This window comes from Danio aesculapii, chromosome 20 (genome assembly GCF_903798145.1).
Source record: "Danio aesculapii chromosome 20, fDanAes4.1, whole genome shotgun sequence".
In the NCBI taxonomy this organism is placed as follows: domain Eukaryota; kingdom Metazoa; phylum Chordata; class Actinopteri; order Cypriniformes; family Danionidae; genus Danio; species Danio aesculapii.
The window spans coordinates 32,681,754-32,703,059 of record NC_079454.1 but is presented as its reverse complement, the minus strand read 5'-3'; the positions used below and the strand labels follow the sequence as shown (position 1 = coordinate 32,703,059).

Below are 21,306 nucleotides of genomic sequence, written 5' to 3'. Positions count from 1 at the left end.
AAAAAAGAGAGTATATATATATATATATATATATATATATATATATATATATATATATATATATATATATATATATATATATATATATTTATATATACACACATAATTCTATATAAAGCTCCATCAAAGTCTGTAAAAATGCCATATTTGCTATTGACTGTCACAAAGAAAACTGAAATACGAGACACAAGATAAAGCATGGGAAGAGCTCCATTCACAGGAAACGATGTCATAACGTGGAGGAGTCACAATGTCTCCGTTCTCAGTATTTTTCTGTAAATTTGCCAAATTACCCCTTTTGGTTTAATTGCCATTTGAATATTTATTTATTAATTTTGTATTATTTTCTATTTATTTATGTATTTATTTATTTATTTAGGGAAAAAAGAAATCTGTACAAAAAAAAAATCAATTGTAAATGTCTAATGAAATTTAAAATGCTTTTGGGGTGATATTTTTACTGAACTATTGTGAATATCCAGCCTGATCTCACGAGAAAACGTAAGTATTTTACATTTTGTCAGTTAATGGCTAATTCGTACAAACTTGTACGAAAAAGTATGATTTTAAAAAGGAGGCATGGCACCCAACCCCACCCCTAAACCCAACCGTCATTGGGTGATGAGCAAATCATACTATATTGTACGAATTAGATCGTACAAAGTCATACAAATTAGCCACTAAATCAAAAAGTTACGAATTGCCGTGAGATACCGTTGGAATATCACTACAATAATGCTTTACATTAAAGTACCATCTATAGGGTTTATGATAAGTTGACGAAATGAAGGATCTATGTGATGAATGAATTATAAAATAACTAATTATAGACCTACTGTGAGTGATGTAATGATGGTATTTTCATGTAATACATTATATTTAATCTTTCTATGAAACTCCGCACAGAAGATATCGAGTCGTGAAAGGAAGAAGGCAAATTTAAGGTTTAAAGTCAGCCATCATATTTATTATTTTGGGGTAGACAGCCATTTAGACCTCAACAGCTAGAACATTTGTTGTGACTGATAATTACCGTTAAGTTTTGTCTGATAGACCAGCTAACACACATAGATGCTTTAGTTGAACATGTAGAGATTGTACTATAGTAATATTTTGGTCAACATTTACTTTTGTTAAATAAAAAAAGCACTTACTGTACTGTTGGAAACGACTCTGTTCGTGGATTAGTTTTCCATCTTCTGTGACTGAATATAAGCTTGAAACAGGGCGTCTTGGCTGACTTGGGAACAATATTAATTGTAGTTCTGAATGTCAGGAAAACATGTTTGCGACAGTACTGGTTTCACACTGGTGCTTCATGTGTAACGAAACATACTTCAAAATCATTGTCATCTGTGAAAACACTTACAACGAGAGTTCGCTGTACACCCAAATGCAGAAAACTAACAAGAAGTAACACTAAATATTAAAAAAAAATCCCATTTCTCCCTTGAAACCACATTTTAGTGCCATTACATAGATATATTTTTTGTGGTTTGCAAGAAATGCTGCTATATATGTTGCATTGATCATGTGATCCATTGTCGTTAAGATAGCGATTCCTACTTGCCTCTCTGCCCAAAGTTTTTTGCCATTCTGTGAATGAAGTAGTTTGACAATCTGGGAGCATAAATCGTGTGTACGCGTGGCCATACTGACCCCAAGACAGTTGCCATATCTTTTTCGAACGCCAAAGATTTTCTTTCATTGAGTTGTGTTTTCCATCGACAGTGTTCGACAGCCGTTTGTGTCTGAAGCACCACTGCATTTTCCATCAGTAACAGTGTTGAGGACTTCTCTGACGTTTTTGGCCGTGTGCTAGTCTGCCTTTCGTGTGTTTCGTATGCCGTACTTCAAACAACGAAGAAAAAAAGGGGGAAAAAAGAATTACAAAACAAACTAAGCCAATCTCTCTCAGACTCTAAATGTTTCTCTGTGTTGGACTCTATATTCTCTGTAGATGTGTTTTCATGCCATGGTGTTATAGTGTTTCTGAAGACCGGGTTTGTTTTTTGAATATCTCGCTCGTATGTCATCTCTCCTGATTAACTTATTAAATTATATTTGTACGATGTGTATTTTTCTCTGCAGTACTGTATTTCCCTGAATAGATATCCTTGTCATATTTTTAATCATCGATTATTATTATTATTGTTATTATTATTATACAGATTATTTTTATATATGCTTTGAGGAGGACGTATTTTGAGCTCATTGCGCTCTGTCTTCATATCTTTGTTTGTGTTCTGTCGTGTGTCATGTGTTCATGCCATAATTGACGCAACAGGGTGATTTTATTTATTTATTTTTAGCATTAAATGTGATCTGTGAGAGTTTCCTTGAGATACCAGATGTATGTGTGAGTGCGTCAAACATCATGAAGGCCTTCAGGGGACCAATATGGTTCGTTATTTACTGTAAAAACAAAAGAAAAAAATGCCATAAGCTGTATTTGTTTGCGCGTAAAAATACATTTTAAGCCCCGACATGGTTGATATTTACAATTCCAAACCAAAAAGGATCAGTTCGTGTTATTCATGAGATAATTCCAGGAAAGGTTTGATGTCCTAGGTTGCTATTATGTCAGTGTCAATCGATAAACAAAGTATCCAATCAGCCGTGTTTAACTGTAATGCTGTAAATGTCAGTAATAAGTGTTCAAACTCCAGCAGAATTTACTGATCACACCTTCTGTTAATTTATGTCTGTTTCATAGAGGTTTCAGACTCACTCTTGATGTGATCCTGGTTGTTTGCCCTTCATGACTAAAAAGAAAAAGGTTCCTGTTGCTTTCTTGACTTATTTTTTATGTTTATTTTGTAATGTTTCATGTTGACTTTTAAGTAAATTGTTTCATTTGTCTCAGACAGAACATTCTTACCTGAAATACTACACATTGCAGAAGAGCATCGTTCATTTTTCTTTTTGTCCTGAATATAACAGTTATCAGTGGGTTGCAGTATTTTCTCATTGTAGCCAATTTCTTGTACAGTTTTATGCAAATTTCACATGGATGTTTATGACTATCTGCTGCCACAAATGATTTAGAATTTCTGTAGATAGAAATTACTGTGCAATGGAAAATAAAATGATAAAATCTTACCTGTGTCATCTGGCTCATTATTTCAATTCTTAAAATTGGTTCTTGATCAGTACAGCATTAGGATTGTACTTAAAAAGAGATGCTCACATCACATGTATGTGAATTAAATAAATGTGATTGTTTTGGACGTTAAAAGCTTGACCATATTTCAAGCAAATTCTGAATTTTATAATGATAAAGACTTTTGTAGTAATTGATAGAGATGCAGTTAGTCTACTACTATTAGAAGGAGAATCAATCAGGAAACATGTCTATCCCATTTATGTCACACTTTTGCATTATGATACACTAGTGATTTTGTATGTGAAAATAATTGAGATGATATGAAAGGATGTAAGGGTGACATGGTGGCTCTGTGGTTAGCACTGTCACCTCACAACATGAAGGTCGCTGGTTCGAGTCCCGGCTGGGCCAGTTGGCATTTCTGTGTGGAGTTTGCATGTTTTCTCTGTGGGTGTGCTCTGGTTTCCCCCACTTTCCAATGACATGTGGTATAGGTGAATTGAATAAACTAAATTGGCCGTAGTGTTCGTGTGTGAATGAGTGTGTATCGATGTTTCCCAGTACTGGGTTGCAGCTGAAAGGGCATCAGCCGTGTAAAACATATGCTGGATAAGTTGGCGGTTTATTTCGCTGTGGCGACCCCTGATTAATAAAGAGACTAAGCCGAAGGAAAATGAATGAATGAAAGGATGTTATACTACGAAAGGCCACAAGGAGGAGTAGTAAGACAAGGAGAAATATTGGGGAAGCTTCTATGAGGAAATGATATAATCTAAGTAGTAAACCAGTAAATGATTCATTCATTCATTTTCCTTTGGCTTAGTCTTTTTATTCATCAGGGGTCGCCACAGCGGAATGAACCGCCAACTTATCCAGCACATGTTTTCCACAAACTGGTAAATGATGAAGGCTGTAAAAATAGTTAATTTAAAAAAAAAATCATCCCATTGGACATAAACATCCAAGTTGAAGGAGCACACAATAATAACAGCACTTTATGTAGAAAAATAAATCCGTGTTAACAATATTCTAGTAATAATTGTTTATAGTAATTTAGTCATTTTTATTTATTTACTTATTAACTTTTTAGTTAAACTATTTTATCATTTTTCCCCAAGAACACTGCGTGTGCGTTGTGTGTTTCAATGAGGATACAAACAAAAGAAAAAATATAAATAAAATACAATCCACTGATTAAGCAAAATAAAAGTGGTATCCAACAGTAGTATCCATCAGTTATAGCCCAAAGAACTGTTTTGTGCGTTTTAAAGGCAGGGGGCACCATAAGACTGTGTCTGCGATGCTTCTGACTGAAATGCACTTCCATCAGAAGAGCAGCAGAGAGGAGACACGCGCTCCTGCGCAACCCGCTCACAGACCGCAGCCTGCCGTTACCTCACACCGCCTCTCGCGCACCTTTACCTCCCGCGGTACTGCCAAAAATAAAAGTCATAAAGTTCTGGATTAATACGGTACGGAAATAAATCCTTCCTCTTATTTTTTTACGAAACGCCATGCCAGGTTTTAATTTACCTCTAACTCTGAGAAACTGACAGCTCTGACAGCGCGTGCCCAGATTCGAACACGTCTGCTCGCCAACCGTGCCTCACTGAGGAAAACCGATATTTGGCGTCGCCAGCTCGATTACGCTGCTCGGCAAACAGTGGCGAGAAGTCCGAAACCACATGTGCTCGTCTCCAAACGCGGTTTCATTTGTCTTCAGCGGGGAAAAGAGTTGGCTTTAAGCCGTACTGGCAGACACAAGGGAAGGACGCTTTCATGAAAACGCTGGAGAAAAAGACCACTGGAAATACACGCGGTGCGTAATAATCACGTTAATTCTTTGGCACTGCTGTGCAAATACTTGAAATAAACGGGAGGAAGATGTAGTCTTCGTGGATGGTGTTTAGTGTAACGTTAGCCACTTTTGACGCTAACCGTCACCGGTGAATGGCTCTTTAAACGCGTAGAGGGGCGGTTTTGTGGAGTATATGGCGATGCCAAGTTGAAGGGTCTCGACATTGTCAGCATTAATAAACACTGAAGAGCCCAGCACGGTCTGTTTAACACTTATGGCCTCGTGGATATTTTTCAAACACCCTCTGCTATCAGAAAGTGGAGAGAAATACTGCATGAAGATGACAAATTGACTGGGATGTTTACGTGAACCGCGGGCGCACGCGCTTTCAGTCACCTGCTCACAAAGGTAAACTCGCCTTTCCTTTTAAACGCCGGTCAAAATGATGACCAATGGACCCAACATCGTCTACGAATGGCTGAAAACCCTTCAACTTTGCCAATATGTCGAGGCGTTTGTGGATAACGGATACGACGACTTGGAAGTTTGCAAACAAATCGGTGACCCTGATCTGGATGCCATCGGGGTTTTCATTCCGCACCACCGCCAGCGGATTCATGATGCGGTGCAAAGGTTAAAAGATGACGATAAGGAGACGGCTACCGGGCTTTATTTCACCCTGGAGCCGATGCCCCCGGTCTCACCTGTATACACGAGTCGCATGGCAGAGCAATATGAGTCTAGGCTGCGGGGCTCCAGGTCATGGACTGAGCAAAGCAGTGACAGAGCCGCACGCGGCGTGGGGTACATGGGGGCGTCCAGGAATCTGACCCTGGGGAACCGCAAGGAGCTGGAAATCTACCCCAAACTGAAGCTGAAGATCATGATCAGGGATAAGCTCATTCGGGACGGGATAAACCTTGCCAGGCAGCCATACTCTAATAAGGTGAGTTGCTCTGTTTACTTTTTGAATAAACCACGTGGCGGATCGTTCAGTTTTAAATGACAATTTTAAATAGCCTCAATTCGAGAAAAACACGAGAGATGTATAACTTCATGCGAGTTTATAACCCATGTGATTAGCAATAGAGGCTATTTGGCTCGGATGCATGGAATATGGAATGTTTGATGACTGGAACATTGCCCCAATCTGGATATCAAAATGTGATCAATAGCTTACTGACCGATTTTTAGCCTTCTTTTCTAATGGCTTTCCGGGATCAGTAGGTCAGATAGCATTGATTGGCCTGTGCAGGAAATGGCATCACACAGCATATAGCTGCTATTTAGCATAAGGTAATGCGTACCTGACCCATCTCCATTCTCCACTTGGTGCTTGAGGACTGTCTGTTCAAGGTGGGTAAAAATGAGAGAGAAACGCAGAAAGTTTTGTAGGTGTGTGAATGCTGTAACATTTACAAAGTTGCAAATCGAGTATTCATTATTACTATTTATTATAGGCATTTAATGAAGGAGTTTTGTTTGATGTAGTTCTAGGATTTAGATGTACACCAAATAAATGCTCTCAGATTATCATTGGCCTTAAAAAAATAGGTTTGAGTTTGCGCCACATTATTTACTCTCTGAAAATCTCTAGTTCCCTCAGCTGGTTAGTAAAATTAAAAAAGGAAACCATTAAAACCCCCCAAATGTTGTCTGTGTGATCCTGCTTCGCTTGATATATTTATTAACATATTTATATATTTATTAGTCATGATTAATGGTAAATGTTGATGACCAATCACATGATATAAAGAGCAACAGTCTGGCTTTCTAATTAAAACCCAATTAATTTTCTCACTCATTCCATCAGCTTATTTTCTTCATTATCAGTGGTCACTAAAGTGGAATGATCCACCAACTACTTTGGCATGGGGATGCCCTTCCTGCTGCAACTCAGTCCTACGAGGAAACACCCGCACACACTCCCATTTACACACACACTTACACACTATGGCCAATTTACTTTTATCTAATTCACACACCACATGTCTTTGGACTGTGAGGGAAGCCTGAGCACAAGGAATAAACCCATGTGAACATGGGGAGAACATGCAAACTCCACACAGAGACGACTTAAACTAGGGACCTTCATTTGTTGAGGTCCCTAACCATGGAACTATCGTGCTGCATTTTGATTAATTTTGACCACAGGACAATTGGTTTTTGACCGTAACTTCATAATAATGTGAATCCTTGCTGTATTGTAATTACGAGATTAGGTATTTTCTGAGACCTCCTTGTAGCATATGACCACTGTACCACCTGACCTCAGCAGATTCTTACATGGTGGGTTCAATTCATCCATTCATTCATTCATTCATTTTCTTTTCAGCTTAGTCCCTTTATTAATCAAGGGTCGCCACAGCAGAATGAACCACCAACTTAGCATATGTTTTACGCAGCGTATGCCCTTCCAGCCACAACCCAACTCTGGGAAACACTCATACACTCTTGCATACACACACATACATACGGACAATTTAGCTAATTTAATTGGCCTATAGCACATATGTTTGGACTGTGGGGGAAACCGGAGCACCTGGAGGAAACCCAAACGAACACGGGGAGAACATGCAAACTCCACACAGAAATGCCAACTGACCCAGCTGGGGCTCGAACCAGCAACCTTCTTGCTGTGAGGCGATTGTGCTACCCACTATGCCACCGTGACGCCCGGTGCATTCAATTCATGTCAGAAAAAAACATATTTGTGAGTTTAAAAACTAGTTTGTTTCTTCTTTAAAGGATTTGGTTTTTGTGCAGTTACAATAGAATACGTGTATAATAATACTATATAATAGAATAGGAATGTCATCTGCAGCACCTGCTTTAACTGAATGAAACAGACTGAAGCTACGGTCACACGAGTTTAAGAAATTCTGTAGTACGGCACTGCGAAAAGGGGTGGGATAAAACAAGATGATTAGACAGTTAAAAAAGCGAGCGATTGGTCCATGTTTTAAGTTCCTGTCCAGAGAAGTCATGTTTTGACCATCGGTTGGTCTCACGCAGTCACATGATGTGATTTTGCAGGTCAGAGTTCACCAAGCTTGAATTTTGCAACGCAGCGAACTGCAAAACATTGTCGCTCGAGCTAGCGTTTCCATTCTGACGCATTCGCGTGCGTATGAATAGAAGTCTATGGGGAGAAAAGTCCAGTGTGACCGCAGCTATATGCACACTGTTTGATAATTTAGTTAATGAAAAGTAAAAAAATACAGAAACAATATCCAAATCAATCCTCAAAATAATAAAATAAAAATAATCTAGTTAGGTTATAGTCATTAGTCATTATATGAACCGTAAAAGGCATTAGAATAGGATAGTATAGAAATGTACATTTAAGAATCTGGGGATGTAAACCGCTCCGAACAGAGTGTAATTTTGTCATCTCAAAATAATTGTAATTTTGTCATTGCACAAATGAAGCTAAAACTTTACATACTCTCTGCTACTTCATAGCTGTGGTGGGTATTTCTCTCTGTCTCGTGGTCATCGGACCAATCAGCGCAGATTAGCTTTGCGCTGAGGAGGGTTTTGGAACAAATTAATTGCTGAACAAATCATATGGGAGTCGTTGGGATAATTACAGTAGGTAAAAATAAATGCATATTATAAGACAATGAAAGTGTTTTTTGACCTTGCATGCATATCAGACTGTTGTTGGAGACCCCCAAAACCAAAATATGATAATTTATAAAGCAAAATAGGGGCTCTTTAAAATTCGACCATCGCCTGAAACCATTGACTTCAAACATATGTGTTTTTCCTATGGATGTCAATGATTACGGATTTCCAACATTCTTCAAAATATAATATTTTGTGTTTTACAGAAGAAAGAAACTCAAGCATGTTTGGAACAAGTAAAGGGGGTGTAAACGATGACAGAATTTTCACTTTTGAGTGAACTATTCACTATTTAGTAATTTATTTATTGATGGCCTTTCATTCCGGAGATGTTGCTTGGTGTACTCGTTTGGGTTCATTGTAGAGTCTAACAGTTGTAGCAAAAGTCAACACAAGTATTTAAAGGCTCATTAGAGTCAGTCTGTTTCAGAAAGTTTCTTGTATGTGTCTGTTTACTTTGAAACAATAAGCTGACAGCATATGGTCCCTCAGGCACTCATTGAACATATGCTTGGACAGAATGAACTGCACAGTTGTGTGGAGCTTTCAAATTGTTGTTGATTTATGAGGCAACAGTGTTAAATTGGGGAAGTAATTGTAATGTTTTCTGTTCCCATGCGATTGAGAGATGAGAGGCATGTAGTGCTGACATTTTATGTCAGAGCTGCCCCTGTGAGGTTTCAGCAGGCAAAAAAAAAGTGTGATGATGTATTTGTGTAACTCTCAAGATTGCATTTCACCAAAGCATGGGTTAAAGTATTAGCTGATGGTATTCTAGGTTAAAATCAGTCTCCGGAGTGCCTAGCTAGTGTATAGTAGGGCCATTGTGAAGTGGATTTTGAGAAACTCTTGTTGCAGTGTAAATGCTGCCAGGGAAATGATTTACTCGTCCTTGAGGAGAAATCTTCTGTGGTCTGCTGAATGAATGAAGTTGTCTGCTGCACACGTACAAACACTGATTTATTTTATTTATACTAACCTTGTATAATTAAGTGCTGCTTCTATTAGTTATTCCAATTTAAAACCCACAATAGCTTTCCTCACCTCTCACTGAACTGTTTGTCCACAAATAGATTACAGTAGTTTAATGGCTTATAGTGGTGGTTTTGTTTATAGCTAACCCATGAAAGCTCTCTGGGAGCTGCTCTTAATAGATCCTTTGACGTGCTTTGGAATGTTGTCCCCTCTCATGCCAGACCATAATCCTTTTCATGATGCCACAAATGACCTTAAGGAAGCAATAAATACCCATAATATTTTCCACTACACTAGAGGTTTATTTATTTAATTATGTCTTATCGGTTTTACTGACATGGTAGATCTGTTAATACACACAGACACAAACACAATACTGCCCAAGCATTTCACTATACTGGTTTTTAAAAAGTAAGTTATGTTCTGTACCTACCATCATGCCCATGCTGACAGCACATACTGTATAATCCTATATGGCCAAACGGAGCTCTCTGCATGGAGATAATATAAGGGTTCACTTTTTTATCGCTTCAGAGGTAAAAACCACAATCACAGTAACTCCCAATCTCAATGTCCTTGTGAAAAATTATTTCCTATCCACAACTCGAAAAATAGCACCACAAGAAGCCTGTCATTTAGAGACCCTCCCTGTTTCTGTGTGTTTTCTGCAGAAGCATCATTCCCTTTGAACTAAGCCAACTTCATTTTAGATGCACATTTCCAGACAACCTATAAAACTAAAGTAGATTAGCTTTAAACTTAAAATTAAGTAATCACTCTCTCACTCTCACTCACCCACCCACTCACTCACTCACTCACTCACTCACTCACTCACTCACTCACTCACTCACTCGTATTACACTCAAAAATATATTTGTTTACTTGTTCAAACTACTTAATTAAAATGAGCTGAAACAACACAATTCTTGAGATTTCATTGGGACAACTCATTTTTTATGTTTAGTCCACATAAATTTGTTAAAAGTGTTAAGTTAACTTTAGTCAATTTGCGTTGGGACAACATGAATGAATTGTGTGGAACCCTGCATTTTTTTACAGTGTATTGTAGAAGATCAGGATGTCAAAGGTGCTCTTTTTCCATGCAAAGTAAATGTTCATTGGAAATTCAAAGCAGAACATTGACTGTCAAGTTAAAATGCAAATGTTAATTTCAGAATGGTGTGCTTGAGTGCTCATGACCCTTTGTAGCCACTATGGCCTACTACGAGTTTTGTCAATTCTGCACTGACGTGGGCTTGAGTGACCTTCTATTATCTAGAGTATGTGCATACATGACCTGTCAGCACTAAATGAAAATTCAGCATATTTACTAAATCCATGTCTTCCTTTGTTTTATTCATTCAAAGAAAGATTTTCTTTTTTTTTTTTACTAGTATTATAAATGTAAGGAAAGGAACTGTTGCCAGTTCTTTCTTTAATGCAATGCTTTTGAGCTTTATTTCAATATGGTGCATGGAGAGATGTATAAAAAATGCAATTGTAGCGCTTGCATATTGCAATTTTTATTTAATTTTTTTTGGCGACATTATGTATTCATAGTATTGAGATTTTACAAATATTGACATTGCCATGTGTTAATGGAACTCATAAATCTGAAGTCAGATTCCCTTTAAATCCTCCACAGGTCTCCCACAATGCTTCAGGTTTATCAGACAAGCCCTTTTTAAATTCAAATTATTAAAAAAATTCCCCCTCCACAAAAATGTCATTTATTTATTGAACTTCAGTCAGTTTCTCATTAATCAGTCATGGTTGGGAACTTAATTGTTGGATTACTGCTAGGGATGTTACGTGGACAGTATACACTACCAGAATAAATTAACAGAAATCCTGGCAAATTAATGCTAAAACATTCACAGTTGAACAGTGTTTGTGCTATTTGTAATCTGAGGAGGAAGAATAGTGCTGTGATGTCTTGATAAATGGTGCACAAAAAATGTAAAGTAATATGTGAATGAGTTGTAGAAAACAGCTGAATAATTTATAAATGTATCATCAGAACATACGTTTTTTTTTTTTTACATATTGACATGAACTGAAATTGGTGCTGTTTCTTAAGATGAAAGGTGATACATGCCAATTAAGCAAGCAGTTTTGATTTCATTCATTCGCTCATTCATTCATTCATTCATTCATTCATTTTCTTTTCAGCTTAGTCCCTTTATTAATCTAGGGTTGCCACAGCAGAATGAACCGCAAACTTATCCAGCATATGTTTTACGCAGCCGATACCCTTCCAGCTGCAACCCATCTGGGAAACATCCATAACACTCATTCTCACACATACACTACAGACAATTTAGCTTATCCAATTCACCTGTCTTTGGACTTGTGGGAGAAACTGGAGCACCCGGAGGAAACCCACACAAGCACGGGGAGAACATTGATACTCCACACAGAACCCAAAAACTGCAAACTTCACACAGAACCCACTGCGCCACTCTGATGCCCCAGTTTTTTGAAAACATCAAAATATTCATAGTCATCAAATGAGCTTCTCATTGAGAGATTGGCAAATGGCTGTTCTATATGCATTATTTGTTGTACTGGTCCCATAAGCTGCTGATGCGTGTGTGTGTGTCTTTTAGTTCTCTATTTGCATTGTTTGCTTAAAAGCTCAGTTGTTTTAGTTTTAGTAAAATTGGTCTAGGCTAATTCCCATTATGTTGATTGTCTGGAAGTTTATGATGACTCTGCAATTACCATGTGGCAAAGCGATTCTGTCAATGAACTAAAATAACCTACCATACTGTATGTCCCATTGGACATACTGTTTACAACAGCTGCATGTAAGATGACTGTTGAACTTCACCATATGCCACAAACACACTCATGTCATGTGTTAACAACGAATCTCCAGGCGTCATATAACATGTCTAAGAATGGTCCAACTGGGAGATTTTATTGTTGCTGCACATTCTGGTAAGTTAATAATTAACACAGGCAACCATAGACAGGCAGGAGGAGGAAAATAATGAAATGCATGTAACTAAGTACAATAAATTAATAGAAGTGTTTTAATAATAAATGAATTGGATGGTTTATTGTTTGTTAAGGCAATTAGTTTAATTTTCTTTACCATTTATGTAATGTTTACTACGTGGGAGTGCAGTGAGATCAAAGATAGAGTCCTCATTTCTCTCTCTTATTGCTGAACATTCTTCCCACCTGTTTTGGAATTCTTTGAGACTTTCCTACAGTATATGTTGCCATGGTGACATTTACATAAACACATTCCAGCAAAGAGAGGAAAATGGGGGCTGATGCCATCTAATTACCTGTGATGTATGACACTCTTTGACAGGTTCTGCACAGGAAACCTTAATTCAGCTTTAATCCCTATTACAGCATTATTGGTCACATTAAGGCTTGGGTGAGTGAGTGTGTCTGCTCGTGATGTTACGCTTTTCTTTTACAGCAAATTGAATTCCAAGTCCATATGCTCTTTTCTTTGATTTTTGACAAGTGTGATGATGATGATGGCTGATTTTCAGACGGTTTCTTTTCAGCATACAGAAAACGAGGCAGGACAGAGGAGATAGTATGGAGATGTCGGTTGCTATGGCAACATTTAATGGTAGTTTTGTGCTGGGATTGTGGAGAGGTGGTGGTTTGTGGATTTTCACAATTCAAAAATGTTTATTGTTAGAATAGTAAAATCATTTTCATAGAAATTTTGCTGTAATGACTTACTACATCCTTTTCTCTTTTTCATATTGTTAGTAGATTTTCTGTGTTTTATGGAGGTTTGAACACTGAGAGGGTGCTCACTAGGATTTTTACTGACTGGCCACTGAACACAATACTGGACATGTACACATACACAATCTGTCCCATAGGCTTATTTTTTATTTTATGTTTTTGTTTGACACACTTAAACATATCAGTGACTACATTTACATGGACATCAGTAATCTAATTATTTGCCTTAATCTGAGTTAGACAATAATATGATTAAGGTGTTTACATGGGTTGCTTTTTGAAAGTTCCTTTCATGATCCAGGTTACATGATTTATGATTATCGTCATTTCGTCACCAAGCTATCCAAAGTTTCCTGTTTCATGTCATTTTAGGTGTTTCATTTTGGTTTGTTCAATGTTAACTGCAGTTCGGCACTTTCACTTTCATTCAGGAACATTTCATTCATGCCATGTGACAAACTGAGGTATTGCATGTGAGTAGCCTGTTGAGTAAGGACTGGTGGAAGAGTTTTGTTTTAATGTAATTTGGTTCCTGCATGCCAAATTGAAAGAAAACACTTCCGGGTGTCTGTGGTTCTTTACTGATTCGATAGGTGCAGAGAATAGTGTCAAACCGCTGTGCGTGTATAGACTATTCTGTCGCCAAATGTAATGAAAAGTCTTACATGATGGTAATAGTTTGATTACGGTGTTTACATGTCTGTACTGCATTTCAATAATGCGACTAAAAGTATGGTCTTAATGATATTAAAATCGGATTATTGGTGTCCGTATAAACATACTCCTTGTTAGATTCTTCCCTAAAAGTCAGGTTATTCTATCCACCTACAGAAAGACCCAATGTAAGTTGACCAGCCAGTTTGTTTTGTTTTTGCATGGTGGTTTTATATGCAATAGAAGATAATTCCACAAAATTAGAATAGTAAAAATAATCCATACAAAAGTATGGCACTCTCAAAAAACCGTGGAAATGTATGACATTTTTCTCAGCCTCCTTTGTTTATGTTCTGTTATTTCACTTTAAAAGCAATGAAAAGAACCTATTCTTTGCCATAAAAATCTAATTATTCAACCTGCACACAGGAGCATGAAAAGAATTGGAATAATTCTGCACAATATGGATTACTTGATTTAATATGGAAAATATACACAATTCTGCTGATAGACCTCTAATTGGATGTCAGTTAAATGTTCCTTCCTTCAGTGCTCTTTGTGTCAACTTTGTAACTTGTTAGCACAGATTTGATTCCTGGCAGACTGAAGATAATTTTTTCCATCATCTGTGATCTCATTTGATGAAACATGATTGGTTGAAAGCCACATGTAAAGGCCAATACTCTGAGGCACTGACGAAATATTTCATGTAAATGTCAGGCAGTGAATCATCAGTCCATTGTTCTGATGGTCTCAGTTTGTGCAACAGTGAATCCTGCTTAGCGAAGAGAGAAAAAAGCTTTCAGGCTTCTGAACAGCTTTATAGCCTCTAACCTTTCCTGTCAAACTCTCTAAACTTGCAGTAGCAGTTTGTTTTTTGCACTAAAGCATTTGTTTTGTGTTGCTGCTACTTGCCCTGGTTCTACAGATGGAGCCATTAGAATGGTGGAAATAAATGGTTTGGCTAGTAATTAAATCAGAATTATTTATTCAAAGCATCATTTACCTTCTACTTGATTATTTAATATCTCATTACGCTCTGCTTCTGTGCTTCCATTCTTCACAGGCGCCTGGCCGTCAGCCCTGGATCCGCGAGACGTGACCTTATTCTTTATGGCAGAGAAAATTTACATTTCAATATGCATGAAGGAGCAACTAAACAAAATCTGTAATTGTAATTAGGGGATGGTAATCAGAGCTATCTAATGACAGGGGTTGGGTAAGGACAGGTGTTTGTAACGTAAATCAACAAATGACAATCATCTTAGGGCACATGCATGGCGATCATAAAGTGGGACATTCAGGGAATGATTTGCATATCCAAATACCTGCATATATCCAAACAAAGATGATTTACATCTCCAGTCCACATACCAAATACATTCCATCTTTGTAAAAAAAACTAAGTGTAAATTAAAAGCATCCTATTAAAGGGGCCATAAATTAAAGTTGAACCTCAGTTAACAGAACTAAAATCTTTCAATGGTAGTAATTAATTTGGTTGTTTTAACACATTTGTGAACCTGATTAAAATATCTGAATTATCTTATCTGAGAATATTTCCTTGTTCTATTGTTCATTGGAAAGCACCGATAAATCGATCCTCAAAATCCTGATCACCAGCGTAAAAGTTGAGAGCAGTGTAATGACATTAATATAATTATTACGAGCAAAAAACTTACTAAAAATAAAGTTAATACAGTGTAACAGCATCTTTGTGTTTTTAACAAAAAATGACCCGCACATCATATTTATGTTAATATAACTTACCCAGTTTTAGGTTTGTGTATATGGCACACCAATCAAAAATGAGTTTTTCAAACAGCATAATAAATGGCCTATATTTTCAAAAATAGTATTTTGTTTGTAATGAGTAAATCGTGCTATATCAGTGGACTTCAGAGAGCATTACAAAATAATCTTAAAGAGCAGTTTATGATTGCTTTTGATGCATACTTCACCCACTTGTGAAAGTTCTGTCTTCTGGAATTGAAATTAAATGGAATGCTTTCAAGATTTAATAATGATTATAACATGATTTTAATTTTGGGGTCAGCTGAATGATGCATAATGCCATGGATGTACAGAGGAAATTCAATATAAATTAGCTTTAAATCTGTTATATATGTAAAATGTGGTTGTAAAGCAGATAAATTGGACACTGTAATCTGATAAAAATGATGCCTTAAATTTACGGAATCATTTATGCATCCTCAGAAATCAAGCAAAGAAAAAAAAATTATTAGAATGAAAATATTTGACATATATGGCATAACTGGCATTATGCCCATTGATTGATTACAAGAACAATATATATTTTCCTTTAAGAGCCAGAGGTTATGACTGAAGCAAAGCTATTTGTGGCTTCAAGCAAAACATTTCTTTGGTGTGTATTTGATGCCTTAGACATGATGGAAATAAAAGGTCAGAGATTGCAACAACAACAACAACAACAACAACACATTCAGTCAGATACAGGTCATATAGTGCTATGTCTTTGTGACACAGATGTGATTTGAATGTGTGATGGTTGTTATTTTATGTCATGGTGAGAAGCTTTAGTGCATAATCACTCACAAAGGACAATTTGGCTTCTTATAGTGCTATTCATTGGCCACCGTGTAAATAACATGATGTAAGACTTGCATTGCTAATGCTGATCACCACCTTTTAACGGATGGCTGCTTCTTATAATCGTCATGACCAAGTAGACATTTGTATGGTTATTTTGTAAGGAATGATTAAGAAGCATTATTGTTATTGACGTGAATCAATTTAGTGAAGAAACCGTTTCTTGATTACATTAGAACTGAATTGATTGGCAGTATAATTAAATTAGAAATCATTTTTTGGTTGTTTACGAGTTTAATTTTGTTTCAACTGATGCTCTAAATTTTGTGCTAGAGACAACATGGTTTGTATAGCATTTATATTTTATCATTTGTAATGCATTTCATTTTTAAAGACTTCTTACAATGCTGACAAGTAAACAAAGTTTTCAAAATATGTATGTTTTCTGGGTTAGATTACTAGATAGATTTGCGGTTGGAATTTTTTTCTATACATGTTTTTGCATATTCCAATGCCATTCTACATCGATTCACAATCTTACTTTTTAGCCCTCTGTATACACTCTACAAATATTATAAAATAAACAATTATTAAACAATTATTTGTAAATATTACTCATTTTACTCAGCAATGTAAAATGCAGTCTTTGTAAGCCTAAGAGCCTACAGTATTGTGGCATAAACATTCTGTTTAATCTGTTTAGAAGAATTGGTATATTCGAAGAGGAAAATAAAAATGACCCTTTCCCTCCGTTGATATTTTGCAGTTTGCGAAATTAAATTGGTCTGTTATCAGAAGAGGTTTGCTCTGTCTGTTCTTGTAGACTAGTTGAGTCATCTGTTAAAATGCAGAAACTTTTACATTAACGATCAAATGTTTGGCCAAGCTCCAAATGTCCTTTTGTATTTTGTGTAAATTCAGGTATTACACCCAACCAGTTACACTAACGAGAGATGCATTTATCGCAAATCAATGAAAATGAAACCAGTCAGCAGCTTAAGGTCAAAGCAGTTACCAGAAAATTTAGATCATTAGTGCTAGAGACAACATGTCTTACCCTAGGGGGTGTAAACTAGCCTGAACACTTCGAGATGCCAGTTGCCATATGTGTCAGGGGAATCAAATATGTTTGAGCAAGGTTTATTCTGTTGTGATTTTTATTTTATTTATTTATTTATTTATTTTTAAAGAGACCAATTCAGAAACAGTATAAATGTGAATTGGAGAAACAGTAAGAGCTACTAGATAAAAGGGAAAAAGAATTAAATACCGCTCTAATAAAAAAAATAAAAATAATAATTCTAGAGTGACTATAGTTATATTGTTAGGGAGCCCATCTACACATACAAACAACACACTATGTAAGTAATAATGCTACCCCATTTGTGACCCCATTGCCCAACAATTTAGAAAATTTCTGGGAATATTTCTGAAATATGCATACATATAACTGCTGATTGGGGGCAATATCAAGAAAGTCATCAACTGGACGGACTTAGACTTGAAGAAACACAAATAGATGCTGTTAGTTGGTCTTGTTAGCATAGATTTGCTTCGGTTGTGTCTTGCTGTAGCTCTGTCAGGGAGGGTAATTGAGTTGAGCACAGAGGGGGTCAGAGGTTTGGGCTGCATTTGGTGTGTAATTAGATAAGCATAGTTCACCCATGCTCATAATATACACACAGCGCTCGGACCAAAGCTTGTTTTATTTATTTGCTAATCACAACTGACACTCAGAGCAACAGCACATCTGTTCACATCTTCCCACTTCTCTCTCTCCCTTTCTCTCGTCTACTTACACTGTGTGTGTGTGTGTGTTTTTTTTTCTTCCTGTCTGTTCCACTGACACACATTCAGAGCTGATGTGCCATCACAGATGTCTTTGCCTGATATACATCCATCCGGCCCCTGGTTTTTGGTCTGATTTTCTGTTACTTCTCTTCTGTTTTATTACTTAAACAACTATTTTCTTCAGCACTGAGGTTACTCCACCACCATTTTAATATCACCCTATCATTTTGATTTTGCTAATCTCTTTTGACTAACATTTTTTCTATGTCTACATTTCTTCTGTGTCTTGAGTCTTGTGTTATATTTTACAGCAGGACGATATCATTTTGTAATTCCTTGTGATGAAAAAAGCATGCACAAATGCAAATATTGGCATGCAAATGACCAACTGTTCAATCCAACTCCATTATAGGCTAGTCATCCTTGAGGGGCGTTTGAATAGCGCAGTGGCATGGCATGATCAAAAATGATAAACAAACAGCCAAGCGCTATTAGGATTTTTATAAAGAATGTGAAGCCTTCAGACAAAATTATCTTATCACATGGAATGTGTTGCTGCATGGCTATAAATATGATTTAGATGTGATTAATGTGTTGCATGGCATTTCTTACTAATGCTTTGAAGCCAATATTGTGCTTATGGCCAAATGAAAATAGATGTGCTGCATATGAATTGGGTCGTCCATACATAATCAGCAAGGCTTAGACTGAACTACGATACATTTGTAGGATGATCAGCTAAAGTCAGCAATTCTATACTATACGATACTTTACTATACAGGGCTCAAAGTTGTGACTGTTTTTATCTATGCAACCTCAAAATATATTTGGGAGTGTTTGTGCATGTCAACTTGCTGCAGTAAACAAATACATTAAAAGCTTACTCCGTCTTCAAGCTCTTCTGATTGGCCCACTGCTCTTGAACTGTATGCAAATGGATTGGTTAAAATCAGCTGTCAATCACTCAGTCAATGCCTTCCTTCACATGACCGGGAGATACAGCCGCGAAAATGTAAAGGTCTGATACAAGAGAATGAAATGAACACTGACAAATTTTGTTTTAGAAACCAACTAAGGTTTTGTTTTAGAAACCAACTGGGTGCGACTAAATTTTGGCTGGTGCGCCTACATTTTTGAAGTTAGGAGCACCAGTGCTACCAAGCAAAAAGGTTCATTTCAAGCCCTGCTATACTCCTTACTACAGTCCTCATTGATGTCTTGCATTAAATGAAAAATGAACTTGTCTGACCCCTGTTGCATGTTCAGTGGTGTCTTTGCAATTTAAAGCATAACACAGGTGATCAGGTAACCAGGATACTGTAGAAATGTATATGGTACAAGTCTTGGACCCCTGCTCTGCTTTGCTGGAAATGCTTTTCCCTTATCATCACTCTATACTCTTTTAGTTGACAATTCTGTTTCTCAGTCTATGTGATATTTGATTTAAAAAGAAAATGCCTGGCTTATCGGTTTGTCTTTACTCACCTTGTCACAGTGTGCATTTCAAGGTGGGTGGCAAACACTGCAGTTACATAATGCTGTATGAGCTGTTGTTCTGACCACTCAGTGGAAATATGCACATAGTGTAAAGGTGAAGACCATTAAACTACAGCGTGTGAGTGGGTACCTCAAGAGCACTAATGCATTCATTTATTTACTGAAGTCAGTCGTCACCTTTTCTGTAGCGCTTTACACAGTACAGATTGTGTTAAAACAACTTCACAGAGATCAGTGAATTGGTATAACCATGGAAACTCAAATATACATACAATGTTATTTATTTATATATTTTTTAACTGAAGTCAAAAATTCAGCATTGATTTAGTTCAGATCAATAATATTTTAAAGATGTTCAGTTTGAAAGGATTTGATGGTTTTGATAGAGGATTTAATTCAGCTGTAAGCAGTTTGACAGAATGCAGCAATGTTGTTCATCTTAAATCCAATACTCGTGTCAATGTTGGTATTCAGCAGTAAAAACAGCTCTGCAGGAAATAATGTTGTCGTTAGTCTACTCATTTTATTATGAGTTTTATTAGCGTTTGGCGAGAAACCCAAAGTTTGTAAGGTGACCGAAATGGAGGAAAAAACAAAAAGCTTTGAGAGACACCAGGCTTAGGTAGGAGGCCAGATTTTCCTTTAGCCTAAATGAATGGTGGAAATAGAGCTACTGTTTTGTCATTCGTAGGCTGGCTGTCAGTAGCCTTAAGCAATGATGAGTGTCTGAGAGTCTTGATAGAACTGCTGGTTCCAGCTGGTTCTGGCATTACATGTTCAAGCTTGCCATACACATCTGTGTCGAGGACTCTTCTATTGTCCAAGGTCTTCAATGGGGAACTGCCCTTAAGGATCCATCTTATCAAACTCTTTGCTCACTGTGACTATTGTGGGTGATTCTGGGTATTTACTTACTTGCATACTTCTTTGGGTTGTTGGTTTTGTTGTACGTTTTAGCCCAAAAATGCAATTAAAATTTTAGATTTACTAAAATTTTTGTTTTTTGGTTTGGACGAAAAGAGATTGCAATGATTGTGATGGAGATTGATTTGCAATTATATACCATCCATCAGTGCAGAGGAGAGAAAAACATGATAAAAGGGGTCTTTCAGATTTGCCCAGATATCAGTGTGTTGTGTGTGAGTGTTCATGTGTCTGCCTGCTGCATTTCAGAAACTGTACTGACTTCAGGTATAGTAATGAGATGTTATGATATTATAATAAGGATGAGATAGCGCTTTGTGTAAATAAGGATGTGTAAATCGCTTTGTGTCCAGAAAAGCGCTATATAAATGTGAGGTATTATTATTATTATTATTATTATTATTATTATTATTATTATTATTATTATTATTATTATTATTATTATTATTATTATTATTATTAGTGATATTTGGGGCCGAGAATGCATTTAACCAGAAATGCATTGTATGGCATTGCTGAATAAGATTGCTCAGCTTAGACATGTTGTTTTGTGGGAGAGAAATAATGACAATATAAAGATATTTCAATGCTATAACAGATAAAAACTAGAAAAAAAGATATTTGGTTCATATTTAAT

General features: G+C 36.7%; 1 protein-coding gene across 1 annotated transcript in view; it reads left to right on the top strand.

Moving 5' to 3' along the window:
* Positions 1–4,536: 4,536 nt before the first annotated feature.
* The window catches only part of LOC130248181 (SAM and SH3 domain-containing protein 1-like), a 316,828-nt gene continuing 300,058 nt past the window's right edge, over positions 4,537–21,306 (top strand). The window contains exon 1 of the mRNA XM_056481738.1: positions 4,537–5,850. Within this exon, the coding sequence (XP_056337713.1) occupies positions 5,347–5,850 (504 nt within the window). The 5' untranslated portion in view covers positions 4,537–5,346. The remainder of the gene's footprint in view (positions 5,851–21,306) is intronic.